This window comes from Coturnix japonica, chromosome 1, assembly GCF_054131305.1.
Source record: "Coturnix japonica strain WE chromosome 1, WE-NBRP24, whole genome shotgun sequence".
NCBI classification, from domain to species: Eukaryota; Metazoa; Chordata; class Aves; order Galliformes; family Phasianidae; genus Coturnix; species Coturnix japonica.
The window spans coordinates 177859181-177872619 of NC_140663.1; the positions used below are offsets into that span (position 1 = coordinate 177859181).

Below are 13439 nucleotides of genomic sequence, written 5' to 3' on the forward strand. Positions count from 1 at the left end.
AAGGATGGGGATATCAAAAGGGGTTGGGGCAGGTTGGGGACAGGGAGGATGAGGATGTGGATGATGGGGACAGGATGGGATGGGGATGCAGAGAACTGGGACAGACAGGAGAGAGATGACCAGGATGGGGACAAGGATGATAAGGAGCAAAAGGATGGGGACAGAATGGAGTGATTATAGGACTGAATGAGAATGGGCAGGATGGAAAGGGGACAGGATGGGATGAGGACAGGATGGGGTGGGGACAGAATGGGGACAGCCAGGAGGAGGACATCCAGGATGGGATGGGGACCATCAGAAGGGGTTGGGGACAGGGTGGGAGTAAAATGAGATGGGAATGGGGAGGGATTATTACAGGACAGAACAAGGGCTTCCATGAGGGGAACAGGAGGATGGAGGCAGGCAGGATGGGAACAGGGATGGAATTGTTGCAGGACAGCGTGAGGATGGCTGGGATGGGGAGTGGGGAGATGAGAGGATGGGATTAATACAGGACTGAATAATGGGGACAGGAAGGATGAGGATAGGACGGGATGGGGACAGGATGGAAGGGGGACAGAGAGGATTGGGACGAGAATAGTGATAGCAGGGCTCACTCCAGCACGGGGACAACCAGCAGAGCCCAACCACACCAGGGCCAGCCAGGAGGGGCCGCCAAAACCCCACCACCATCCCCACCACCACCACCCCACAACCCCCCTCATCCCCATCCCATCCTTCCGTTCCCTTCCTTTCTTTCTCCCTCCTACTGCTGCCTCCGGGAGGGGGATGCGGGCCGTGGGGGTGCTGGGGCTGGGGGCTCTGCTGGCCTGGCTGCCCCCCGCCCACACTGACACCTTCTCAGCGCTGCGCAGCGTCCGGCAGGCACGGAGCAACGAGGGGCGGCTGCTGCGGAGGCTCCGTGCTTATCTCCGGGAGGAGAGCGCCCGGCTCCGCCGCCTGAGCAGGTAGGAACATCCCGAGGCCAATAGGGGACACCCCACAGCCAACACAGCACAGCCCCGGTGTGAGGGTGGGCAGCTGGAAATGGGGGTTTGGAGGGGAAGAGGAGCAGCCAGGGGTGGTACTTTGGGGTGGGCATCACAGGATGGGAACGTGGGGTTTGTGGGTTGGGGATGTGAGTGTGATGAAGAGGTGGTGCCGCCACCAGCACCAGGCAGGCGACACATTGGGTCCAGGAGGTCTGACCCCATTAACACTGTTTCCCCCATAACTTGGCCATGTTGGGGTGCTCACGGCCCCTCTCCATGGACGGTCACCTCCTCACCCGTGGTGCCACCCCGTGTAGGTTCTATGAGAAGGTCCGGGCGCTGCACCAGGACCCCGGAGCCTCGGTGGACAACCCCTTGTTGGCCTTCAGCCTCATCAAGCGCCTGAGCTCCGACTGGCCCAGCGTCATCTACAGCAACGAGGCCACCGAAAACAGCCATGGTACAGCAGGGATGTGTTGGGATGGAAGGGACAATGAGGAGGATGGGGTGGAGGGGACAATGGGGAGGATGGGATGGAAGAGACAGTGGGGAGGATGTGATGGAATGGACATTGGGGAGGTTGGGATGGAAGGGACAATGGGGAGGACGGGGTGGAGGGGACAATTAGAAGGATGGGATGGAAGAGTCAATGGGGAGGATGTGATGGAATGGACATTGGGGAGGATGGGACAGAATGGACAATGGGGAGGACGGGGTGGAGGGGACAATTAGAAGGATGGGATGGAAGAGTCAATGGGGAGAATGGGATGGAAGGGACATTGGGGAGGATGTGATGGAATGGACATTGGGGAGGATGGGATGGAAGGGACAACGAGGAGGATGAAATGGAGGAGTCACTGGGGAGGACAGGGCAGCCAAGGAAGCACCACAGAAGGCTGAAGGTGGTTTGCAGCCTCCAAGCTTCACCAATCAGTTGGAGTTGGAAGCTCCAACCAACCCCCCTCCATCGCCCCATTTCCTCCCCAGCTCTCCATGTTGGATTCCAGGAGTTACAAGAGGAGCTGCCCGGAGCTGAGGACCTGGATGGGGCGGCGCGGGCGCTGATGCGGCTGCAGGACGTCTACGCGCTCAGCGTCAATGGCATGGCCAATGGCCTCTTCCAGCCCACCAGCACTGACCGCCCGCCCCTCTACAGCCCTGGCCGGCGTGTCTCACTCTCAGCTGATGACTGCTTTCATGTGGGCAAGGTGAGGGCGATCCCAACCCCATGGAGCATCTCATTGAATAGTTTAGGATGGAAGGGATTTTACAGATCACCCAGCTCCAACCCCATCTTGTTTTGTTGCCATGGAACAACACTGAGTTTTTCCCTTTGCTCATGGAGGTGGTGGGGCCCCACTGAGTCAGCCCACAGGCATCCCATGGCTCTCATCCGAGCTGTGGGGATTTGTGATGGTTCATGGCTCGGGGAGGGGAGAAGCCAAGCTGATGGTGTCAGGGAGCCCAATGATCCCACCCTGGAGCTGAATCCATCTCAGTGCTGTTCCAAAGCTTGGTGCTGAAGGGAGGGTTTCCCAATCACAGTATGGGGTGAAAGTGGGTCCACGGGTCCCTGAGATGGAATCTGGGGGCTTTGATAGAGGCTGAGGATTCTTTTTCAAGGCAGAGTCCCCACTGCAGAGTCAGGACTGAGTCACAGAGCACGGGATGGGGCAGGGTGGGGTGGGATGGAATGGTTTGGGATGAGATGGAGCTTGGGATAAGTAAGCAGATGGGTTGGGATGGGACAGGGAGGATGGGATAGGATAAGATGAGGTGGGATGGAAATGCAGTTGAAGAGGAAGACAGGAGGGGATGGGATGGGATGGGATGGGATGGGATGGGATGGCAGGGCATGAGGATAGGGTTGGAACAGGGATGGGGATGGAATGGAGATAGTTGAGATAGGGACTAGGATGGAATGGAGATGGAAATGGGATGGAGATGGGAGAGGGATGAAGATTGGTACTAGGATACTATGGTTAGGCTGCGGTTGGACTTGATGATCTTCAAGGTCTTTTCCAACCTGGGTAATTCTATGATTCTATGATTGGGATGGTGCTTGATATAGAGATGGGATAGGATGGAGATGGGGATAGTGATGGGATGAGATGGAGGTAGGGTCAGGGTTAGGATAAGGGATGAGGATGGAGGTGGAGATGGGATGGGGATGAGATGAAGACATGATAGGGGAATAGGGATATTGATTGAGATGAGAAAGGAAAAGAGGGGATAGGACAGAATGGGGACAACAGTGAGGACAAAACAGAATGGGGATAGGGATGAGGATGTGACTGGATGCAACTAGATGAATGGGGACTGGGATGGGATTGGCTGCAGTGAGGATGGGGAGGGTTGGAACAAAATGAGTTTAGATGGTGATGGGAAGGAATGGGACAGGAAAAAGGCCAGGCTGACCCAGCAGCAGCTCTGAGCACCCCTGCACTGCCCTGCAGGTGGCCTATGAAACAGGTGACTATTACCACTCCATTGCATGGCTGGAAGAGGCCGTCAGCCGCTTTCGCCTCTCCTATGGCAGCTGGAACCCGGAGGAGGAGCGGGGCAGCCTGGAGGACGCACTGGATTACCTCGCTTTCTCCTACTTCATGGTATGACCATGACCCCAGTGCCCCATGGCCTGACCCCAGCACTGTAGGGCTGAGCCCTGGGCTCATGAGCTCCGTCCCATTCAGGCTGGAAACATCTCCCGTGCATTGACTCTCTCCAAGGAGTTTCTCAACTATGGTACGTGGGGTTCAGATGTGGTCCTAGGGAGCTGGGGAGAGGTTTTGGGGTGTCTCTGTCATCTCTATACGGGCTTGGGGCGACACCTTCTCTCTGGTAGATCCCAGCAACCAAAGGGTGACACGGAATGTGGCCAAGTATAAGAAGCTGCTGGCAACACATGGGGACCGCGTGGGAACACCCCTGCAGCGCCCCAATGCCACCCAGCTGCAGAACCGGGACGCCTACGAGGAGCTGTGCCAGGGCCTGGGGGCACAGGTAGGGCTGGCAGTGGGGTACCACAGCCCCCACCTCATCACCAACCCCATCCCCACATCCTCTCCATCCCTTCTGTCCCCAGATGGCTCCAGAGCAGCCCTCACACCTTGGCTGCTCCTACGAGACCAATGGCAGCCCCTACCTGCTGCTGCAACCCGCCAAGAAGGAGACGCTGCGGCTCCAGCCCTACATTGTGCTGTACCACGACTTCGTCAGCGATGCCGAGGCTGAGACCATTAAGGGGCTGGCGGGGCCCTGGGTGAGCAGTTGGGTGGGACGGGAACGCTGTCCCTAGTGGTGTCTCCTTGGACCACCCTGACCTGTAGAGTGTTGTGCTTGTCTTGGCTCCATCCATGTTGCCCACCAAGGGTCTGGGGGACAAACTGGGTCCCTACATGCATCTAACCCCTTCCCAGCCAGCCTTGGTGGACTAGTGACACCCAATGGCTGCCACTGACACCGCTGGTGACACCATATCATATACTCAATGTGTTGTTTCTATGGGGACACCAAAGAGATGTTTGGCCCGTGGCTACTATAATTACCCCAGTTTAGTCCCCAAGTGGGGTCCCTGCTTGGCTTTGGGGCCCTGGTGGCCCTGTCTTCAGCCATGTCCCCTCCTCATGTTCTCTACAGCTGCAGAGGTCTGTGGTCGCCTCTGGAGAGAAGCAGCAGAAAGTGGAGTATCGGATAAGCAAGAGGTAGGAGACACTGATGGGGCTGATGCATCCCCATTGCTACAAGTCCCCAATCTGCTCCCCAATGAAGTCAACGGGGGGCTGAGGTTGGGTCTCCCTATTTCTCCCCAATGAAGTCAATGGGGGGCTGAGGTTGGGTGTCCCTATTTGCTCCCCAACAAAGTCAATGGGGGGCTGAGGTTGGGTGTCCCTATTTGCTCCCCAATGAAGTCAATGGGGGCTGAGGTTGGGTGTCCCTATTTGCTCTCCAACGAAGTCAATGGGGGGCTGAGGTTGGGTCTCCCTATTTGCTCCCCAATTAAGTCAATGGGGGCTGAGGTTGGGTGTCCCTATTTGCTCCCCAACGAAGTCAATGGGGGGCTGAGGTTGGGTGTCCCTATTTGCTCCCCAATGAACTCAATGGGGGCTGAGGTTGGGTGTCCCTATTTGCTCTCCAACGAAGTCAATGGGGGGCTGAGGTTGGGTCTCCCTATTTGCTCCCCAATTAAGTCAATGGGGGCTGAGGTTGGGTGTCTCTATTTGCTCCCCAACGAAGTCAATGGGGGCTGAGGTTGTGTGTCCCCACAGTGCCTGGCTGAAGGACACAGCCGACCCTGTAGTGCGGGCGCTGGAGCTGCGGATGGCGGCCATCACTGGCCTGGACCTGCGGCCGCCCTATGCTGAGTACCTGCAGGTGGTCAACTACGGGCTGGGCGGCCACTACGAGCCCCACTTCGACCACGCCACGGTCAGGAGAGTCTGGGGGGTCCTGGGGTGGTCACCGGGATTGTCCTATGGGTGTTCCTGGGATGGTCACTGAGATGGTCGTTGGGGTGTTTGTGGGACAGCCCTGGGGTGGCCACCAGGAGGGTCTCCGGGGTGCTCCTAGGATGGTTATCAGAGTGGTTTCTGGAATGGTCTTGGATTGTCCTTTGGGGGCTCCTGGGTGATCCTGAGGATGGTCCCCAAGGTGGTCCTGGGATGGAGGTTCCTGGGGTGTCCCCTGGGGTGGAGCCTGGAGCGGGCAGAAGGAAGGAGAGGAGGAAAAAGGGAGGAAGGGATTTTCCTGGCAGCAGATCAGAGCCGTGAGGCCCATTGGGGTAAGAGGTGTCACCCAGCAGTGCCCACACAGACTGACCATGTCCACTTCTTTGCTTTTGGGGCAGTCCAGGAAGAGCCCCCTTTACAGAATGAAGTCGGGCAACAGGATCGCCACGGTCATGATCTATGTGAGTCCCCGCTTTGGTGTGAGAGAGGCTGCATCTGTGTGGTCATCAGTAGGGTTCAGAGTGAACGTGGTTGGAGAGGGGTGAGGGCAGCCCTAAATCACACAGCTCTGGTGCTAGAAGTAGCTAATTGTAGTGATAAAACATAAGTGTTGGCTGAGGAATTCAGAGCTTGTGCAGCACCATAGTAAGGGAAGCACAGGGGCTGGAACCAGGGGAGGTTTTGCACCTCGGAAAGCAGTTGTATCCCATGGGGCGGGAGGAGGATGAGGGCCAATGGCTCACGTTTCTTTTGCTCCTTTTCCAGCTGAGCGCCGTGGAGGCGGGTGGTTCCACTGCCTTCATCTACGCCAACTTCAGCGTGCCAGTGGTTAAGGTGAGGGGAACCTACGTGAGACCCCAAAGGGGGTTAGGGGGGGATGTAGTTTTCCCATTTCTTATCTCTTATGGAGAGTCACAGCTGAGCCTATCCCAATATCAAATCCCAAACCTGATGTTTTGGGGTGCCAAAGTCCAGCCCTGGAGCTCCTGGCTCCATTCTAGAGGTGCCAATCCCAATGTTTGGGCCTTTCAGCTTTCTCTTAGGAGTGTCAAACCCCAACCCCGTAACTCCCAGATCTGGGGTGTGTACCCAGCCCTTGTTTTGAGGTGCTGATCCTTAACCCTGAAGCTCCTCCCTCTGTCTTGGGATGACGATCCAGCCTCAGGGCTCTCAGCTGTATTGGGGTCCCAAACTAAGAGCCCAGCTGCTGGGATCCTGGCTTAGTTTTGGGGCACAAAACCCCAGTTCTGGAGCTCTGTTTGAGGGGCCTTTTTTCTGCTCTGCAGAACGCAGCCTTGTTCTGGTGGAACCTGCGAAGGAATGGTGACGGTGATGGGGACACCCTACACGCTGGATGCCCTGTGCTGGCTGGGGACAAGTGGGGTGAGCAGCAGCACTTAGTGTCACCCCAGGGTGATGCGGGGTCAGTGGGACAGCAGGGAGGCCATCCCTTGAGGTGGGTATAGGGGACAGATACAGAAGGGGACCTCATCCCTTCCAGTGGCAAACAAGTGGATCCACGAGTACGGGCAGGAGTTTCGGCGGCCATGCAGCCAGGACCCCCAAGACTGAGTGACTACGTGGGCTCAAGGATGCAGCTCCTGCCCTGGGTGCTGTCATTGTCACCATGGCACTGAAAAGCTACCACAGAGCAGCACAGCCCCACTGGGGATCATCTGGGATGAGAGGAGGATGCTGCAGGGGGAGGATGTGCTTGTTCAGCTGCATCTTCCCTCTGGGAAATCTGCTGGAAATAAAATGGAAGGAGGCCCAACTGGAGGCTGGGAGAAATACTTTGGTGTGGCATTAAGGTTACTTGGGGGGGAGCGGGTGGTATAAACCCATAGCTCTGATGCCAGCTTTGACCCTAAGCACACCTTCTGTCCCATCTCAAGTCTGTTAAGAGGAACAGCAGTGAGAACCATGGCACCCCTACAGTCATCAGTAGGCTTCAGAGTGAACAAAGCAGCCAAATGGACCAGAGCAAAGCCAGCACTACCCTTAGTCAAAGAATAACCTGCTGTGGGCTCCGACTGCATCCCAAACCTGGCTGTGCAGCCTCATGCCCTGCTCAGGGTACGACACAGAGAACAGCACAGCCCCTTTCTCCTCTGCCAGCATCACACCATGAATCTTTTTTGCAGAGCTGCTGCTGTAGGAGGGACCTTGCTGGAGCTGGAGCTCAAGCTACAGCAAAGCCAGCGCAGGGGCTGCTGCCTTCCAGCCTCCCTGGCCCCCAGCCCACGTGCAGCCCCATTTCCCCAGGGCACTGCAGACAAGCTCCCTTTCTCTATCCAACCACAGTGCTGGCGTGACTGGAAGGCAAAGGAGGCAGCCGGGCTCCCCAGAAGCACCTGGTGATCAGGCAGGGTCCCCGTACCACTTGTTTGCTCCGTGCATTTCATATAGGGCGACAGGAGCAGCAGACCAGGCAATGCTGAATAGATGGGGTTGGGATCAGCCCCTGCACACTCTCAGCCTGCAAAGAAACTCCTTGACTTTAAGGGAAGAGGCTGAAGAGCTTCCCAAGCACCTGGGCTCTGCTGTTCCTCCTTGCACATAAAAACCTACAGAGCTTCAGCCCACGCTGCCCCCAAATTCCTGTAACCGATGCACTTGGGGTGTTAAAAAACACATGGTTCAACGCAGCACAGGTTACTGAACAGCCAAAGCACCACGTTTTATTACTTTCAGATGTTTCTGTACATGTGGGAGCAATCAGTGGTGAAGGGGAGGAGAAAGAACACAAGGCTGTGGCTCCGGCATCCCCTCCTCCTCCTCCCCACATTGGAGCACAGAGAAGGGATGTGGGGACATGAGACACTTCAATGAGTCACCAGAACAAACCCAACGCAGAGCTCACCACTGCGACAGCCCAACAACAGCCACATCTACCCCTTCCCACAGGCTGCTATGGGCAGACAGGGGAGTTCCTAACCCAGGCTTTGCACAAATGATTTGGAGGTGAGAGCGACAGACACCGAGCAAGGCAGCAGCGGGACGAGGCTGACACGGGACACAGCAGCCTGCAGAGGGCTGACAGACACAGAACACCTTTTCCTTTTGGAAACAACAGCAAAACGATACGAGGTCACCTGGGAGCTACAACCTGCCAGGCTGGAAACCCAACCGGCCCAGCATCCAACAGCAAAGCCTGCAGCAAAAGCCCAAGCTGTGGTCCCACAGCTTTCAGCTGCATTTGCAGACAGTGGTGCCAAATAGAAATGGACGTGGAAATGCAATGCAAGCTGGGGCTTGGCTGGCAAACTGGTTTTTGACTTTACCTAAAAGATCCAGGTGTAGATTTTCAGGAGCTTGAAGCACCCGTTAAGCCCAGCTGACCTGCTACGTCTCCCATCCACACCCAAGACAAAAGGCAATAGGGAAATGTGCAGATCAAGATAATGCGGGTTCTCCTGCTCCTGTATCTGCACAGTGGTGGAGCAGAAAGCCAGCAAGGGGCTGCACCCTGCTGCCATTGCTCGGTCCTGCCCTGCAGAGACTGGAAAAGCCAGAAGGTTCACTCTGAAAGGTGGGAAGCAGGGCTGGAACTCAGGTCATGCAACACAGCCTGATGTCTCAGCTCTGGATTAACCCTATTTTCAAGATGCCAGCACGCAGGAGCAGCCATTCAGACTTGGAGCAGAACTGCACGCTCAGGCCATACAGGAAATATTTCTTTCCAGCAGTTGCAGAGCTCCTGTAAGCTACAAATGGCTGAGGGCTCTGCCTGATGCAAGCAGCCCCAGAGCTGGCAGAACCTGTGCAGGCTCCAGGCTGAGGTCAGCCCTTACACAAACCCATCTCCCAGACCACGTCTGCTCCTGCCAAGCCTTGGGGTTTTCCATTGTGAAAGCTTCCACAATCCAACAGACTGGAACAAAGGCAAGAGAGATTCCTAAATCATCCAACTGCTCCCGCTTGAAATCTGCACCCTTACAGCTCAGCCTGCTCCTGTCTGTCTGCTTTTATACAGGCAAGAGCTGAAGGATGTGAAAGAATGCACTGATCAGACAGCAATGGGGGTGAGGGGGGGAAGAGAACACTCCCCTGCAGCTCATTCTCTGTGTTAACCTTCACCCAAATACCATTTCTCTCTGCCTGCTGCTCCCTCCTCCCAGGAAAAGCAATTGCAGACAGGCAAGAAATCCTTCAGACAAAAGCAGACTCACAAAAAATGTTTGCAATTCAGCACAGCAGGAAGGGATTCCCACTCCCGTTGCTATTGCTCTCGTCCCAAATCCAGCTCTGAGACAGCCAGGACCCAGAGCCTGGCGTGGAGCAATGCCACGTTCAATACCCTGCTGAGGATTGAGGATGCTGCCAACCTTCAGGATGCATCAGGAGAAAGGGAGATGGAGCATCTCGGTTACTGAAGGTCCATTTAATCCAACAGGAACCACAGCTGGGCTGGATGTTACACCACAAACACAATGCAACAGTGAGCAGAGAGAGGAACGTCAGGAGCCAGCGATTCCCTATTAACACTGAGTGCCAATGCTCTGGCAATGAGCAGAGTGCTCCGCAATTTGGCTTTCCTGCCTCTAATTCCTGCATTTCCCATCCTGATGTGATGGGCAATGGGCACAGCACAAGGCCACAACTCACATGTGAAGGAATGAGACGAGGAGCAGCTCTCCATCACAGGGAATTCTCCACCTTTACCAGCTCTTCACATCACTTCCTTTCGGTCCACCTGCACCTCCAACACACCAGAAGCTCAGGATGGCTTTGGAGAACTGCTGCCCATTACAGCTTTAAGCCAGGAACAGAACTACGCCTCAACCAAACAGCATTAAATACTGCCTCCACCATAGAGCACAAAGGGGTTCTGGACACAAGGTGAAATGGAATAAGATTTCAGACAACCACCAACAACACATCGAGAGAATCTGCTCCAATAGGTGCCAGCTGTTTATGCTCCAAAGTGATTCTTAGGAGAGGGGAAAGCAATCTGACCAACTGCCTGCAGGTAACTTAACCCTGAAGAAGCATTCTCCCATTTAAGTGCAGATTTATGTGGCGCCGTGGAAAGCAGTGAGATGATGTAGGAAGTGACACTGAAAACACAAGGTGTATCCTCTGCTACTGGGGAATCAGCTGCCTGCACCTCTGCATCCACATGAGGATTGACTCCAAGCTCTTCCAGGAATTTATCTGCTGCACTTCTTGCATCTCTTTCACCCCAACGATGCTGATCTCTGCTCAGTCATGTGTGGCAGCTACACAGAGGGAAGCATAAACACATTCCAGAGGCAGAAAAGGGCCAAATAGGCAAACTGCCTGTTATTCAGGCTATTTTTCCTCAGTGAAAGCTTGAAACGAACGTTAAGAAGACTGTGAGATTCTGAAATGGAGCTCAGGGTTCCCACCGCTGCCTTTTGGTTTTACCCTCTGGTCCAGATTTGCACAAGAAAGCAGCGTTAGTTTCCTTGCACAGCTTAATCCATAAGGCTGACGCTGGTGAGGCAGAACTTGAGCTTCCAACGAAGCTGATTCCCCCAGTGCTTTAGGGGAAGGAAACAAACACATAAGAGAAACAAAACAAAAACCAAAGCTAAGGGGCACTTTAAAAGACCGTCAGATGAATCCACGGAGAAATCCTGAAGCCTTTGGAAATACTGCAGTGACTTTGCTGGCTCTGGATTGTCAACAACCCTTCTGCGCTTGGGTCCAAGAAAGCCTGAGAACCAATGGAGGTCGATATGACTCTGCTTGGGGTTTCAGGAGGTCTTTGCTTACGGCAGCAGAGAGGAGCCCACTTCTGAGGGCCTGAAGAGCTTTTCATGGTCTTCAATACAAGCTGCTTCCCAGCAAGGAAGTCCCTAAGCACAGACACGTCGTGGAGAACTGTTCTAAGGGATGATGAACCTCACACCAACTTCTCACTGCTGCTGAACCGGAGAGATGAACAGATATGGGATACATCACAGTGGCCTCTGGTGCAGTTTATTTACAATATGACTCAGTGCTGGAGATAGCAGGGTATTAACAAGCAGGAAACACGCTAGGAGGGAAAAAGGAGAGTGGAAGAAAAGGTCACATTAAAAAAATCAAGGTATTCTCTGCAGATCTTTGGCTCTGCCTCTTCCCTCTCTCATCACTTATACAACACCCTAAGCCATTTCCTTCCCCTGGTCCTACATTTCTACTGCTTCACCCCCAAAGGCACAGGATAAATGGGAAAGGACACATCACTCAGCAACACCCCTTTAACGTAGCCAGTCCTACAGCACTGTGCATGCTGGAAACTATAGCTTCTGTTGAAATCTCAGCTGCAAAGCAAGAGAAGTTCTCAGCACTGCTCACTGAAACCTGACAGCTGACCTTAAGGCAGATTAGTACCATGAGTGTGGTCTGAGCACTGGTTTAGTTATTACCTTTATGCTGCTGTACCCTTACGAGTCTTTCCAAGCAGCCTCATCAATGACAACCTACTCTCATTGCTGTACAGAGACCTGGCTCCTATAGTTTAGTTCAATACACCTGAGGTCGGCAGACAAAGTCTGCACAACAAAGCACAGAGCTTTACCTGTCTGATTTGATCAACATTCCCTGGCCAAAGCAGCGTGGTGCAAGTTGCTTACAAGGCACGAGGCCTTGACTATGTAAATAAAAACCTGCTTAAAGCAAATACCACACAAAGCTTGTAATTTTGCCTCCTGGCAGGCTATAGAGAAAGGAATCAGTAAAGCGAGATCTGCCTCACTCCTCCCCTTCAAGGAGGAAGGTTTCATTAACACGAGACAGTGTGTGAAAAGTTGACAGTGAACACAAACATCCAATAACTCCTGGCTGTGATGCCAAGCTGTTTGTTTAGATGTGGTTTCAGCATTGTGCCAGAGCTCCCAGCTACCTCCCACACTGCAAAGCCACAAAGGCACGGCGAGAGCAAGAGCTCTGCTCACAGACTGCCCAGCTGGAGCACTCACAGAACCTTACCACTGGAATCCACCGATGGGTTCTGTAAACCTGTGACGGATCAGGAACGTCGCGACAGCTTCAGCAACCTGGAGGAAGGAAAACTAGGTCAGAATTTAAAGGGATGTGAAGATGACAAGAAATCCAGATTTCCAGATACTGAAATCCAACAACATTTAGACCAAAGCTCTTCCTTCAGACTGGTAAAGCGAAGCACTGGCAGGCTGAGTTTTGCACTCGTGGTGCAGAACAAGCTTTAAAACCAATCTTGTTCCCAACCACAGGCTCCACTGATGCATTCCTCCTCCTGTCAGGACACAAACAAGCAACACACAGCAGCCGCTCTGCTCCCTCATTCTGCAAACTGTTTCTATAGCATTTGTTTCGTATTTGGAAAGCTTGAGCCACCCAACTCAGCACAACACAGATGAGCTCCAAAAGTTGTGGCTTAGTGCTAGCAAGAGTGAAAAGCTTCTCGAGGGAAGGCAGGAGGTTAAAGGGAACCACGCTCCAGATGGTAACAGTTAGTTCCATCACCACCAGCTTGAGAATGAAACCTCTAAGCTAGCCAAGCTCTGTATCACGTCTAACATCTCAGCTCAGGCTTTCCAGTCAGCTTCAAAATATGATGAAATCCAAGCTGCTCTGCAGAAAACTAGTGATGGTATCACGTCCAAAAGGCTGCTGTGGTGTAAAAACTGTGCTTCACAGCAAGCAATGGCCCCTGTTGCGTTGAAGCAGTAGATGGATGCAGCTTCACCCCCAGGCAGAGCTCACCTTGTCTGGAGCATCTTCATGGACTGCATGGCCGCACTGTGGAAGGACTTGCATCTGAAACTTCCCTGCAGATCAAGAGAGTCATCACTTTTTAAGCTGCCCTGCTTCCTAAACAGCAATAGTTTAGGGAAATAAACCTCACCTATACAGGAAACAACAGACACTGGACCCTTAAAAGCACTGTGAATTTATGAACTCTTCTAACAAGGATCTTGCATGACTATGAGCATTTAAAAAATCATGGCCTGCAAGGTGATGGAGGGGATCCTCCCCCTCTGCTCTGCCCTTTGAGGCCACTTTAACATAACATTTATCCTGCTGC

General features: G+C 53.9%; 2 protein-coding genes across 5 annotated transcripts in view; one reads left to right on the plus strand and one right to left on the minus strand.

Annotated features, from left to right (window-relative positions):
* The first annotated feature begins 753 nt into the window (after nt 1-753).
* On the plus strand, nt 754-7212 carry P4HA3 (prolyl 4-hydroxylase subunit alpha 3). Of its 3 annotated transcripts, none has more exons than XR_001552865.3 (13): nt 754-947; nt 1289-1431; nt 1959-2179; nt 3428-3580; nt 3665-3716; nt 3817-3974; nt 4057-4233; nt 4611-4675; nt 5240-5399; nt 5823-5880; nt 6185-6253; nt 6706-6802; nt 6921-7212. XR_001552865.3 is itself a non-coding variant. In XM_015852635.3 (13 exons), exons 1-13 carry the CDS (start codon nt 769-771, stop codon nt 6989-6991), a joined length of 1608 nt encoding a protein of 535 aa, XP_015708121.2. In that variant the 5' UTR covers nt 754-768; the 3' UTR covers nt 6992-7212. The 3 variants fall into 3 exon arrangements, 2 of the variants coding, with proteins under 2 accessions (XP_015708121.2, XP_085392749.1); XM_015852635.3 differs by having other exon boundaries at nt 5818-5880; XM_085536623.1 differs by having other exon boundaries at nt 1979-2179; nt 5818-5880.
* An 862-nt stretch (nt 7213-8074) lies between these two features.
* Nucleotides 8075-13439, minus strand: part of PPME1 (protein phosphatase methylesterase 1) — a 28037-nt gene continuing 22672 nt past the window's right edge. For both annotated transcript variants that reach the window (XM_085536625.1, XM_085536626.1), the window contains exons 12-14: nt 13118-13182; nt 12362-12429; nt 8075-11426 (exon numbers count right to left, since the gene is read on the minus strand). In XM_085536625.1, the coding sequence (XP_085392751.1) occupies nt 11408-11426; nt 12362-12429; nt 13118-13182 (152 nt within the window). In that variant the 3' untranslated portion in view covers nt 8075-11407. The remainder of the gene's footprint in view (nt 11427-12361; nt 12430-13117; nt 13183-13439) is intronic.

Excerpts from the sequence above, each read along its gene's own strand:
- P4HA3 (XM_015852635.3), top strand. The coding sequence starts at position 769 with ATGCGGGCCGTGGGGGTGCTGGGGCTGGGGGCTCTGCTGGCCTGGCTG. Across the intron at positions 5,881-6,184 it reads TCGCCACGGTCATGATCTAT|CTGAGCGCCGTGGAGGCGGG; the intron begins GTGAGTCCCCGC and ends CTCCTTTTCCAG. Across the intron at positions 6,803-6,920 it reads GCTGGCTGGGGACAAGTGGG|TGGCAAACAAGTGGATCCAC; the intron begins GTGAGCAGCAGC and ends CATCCCTTCCAG.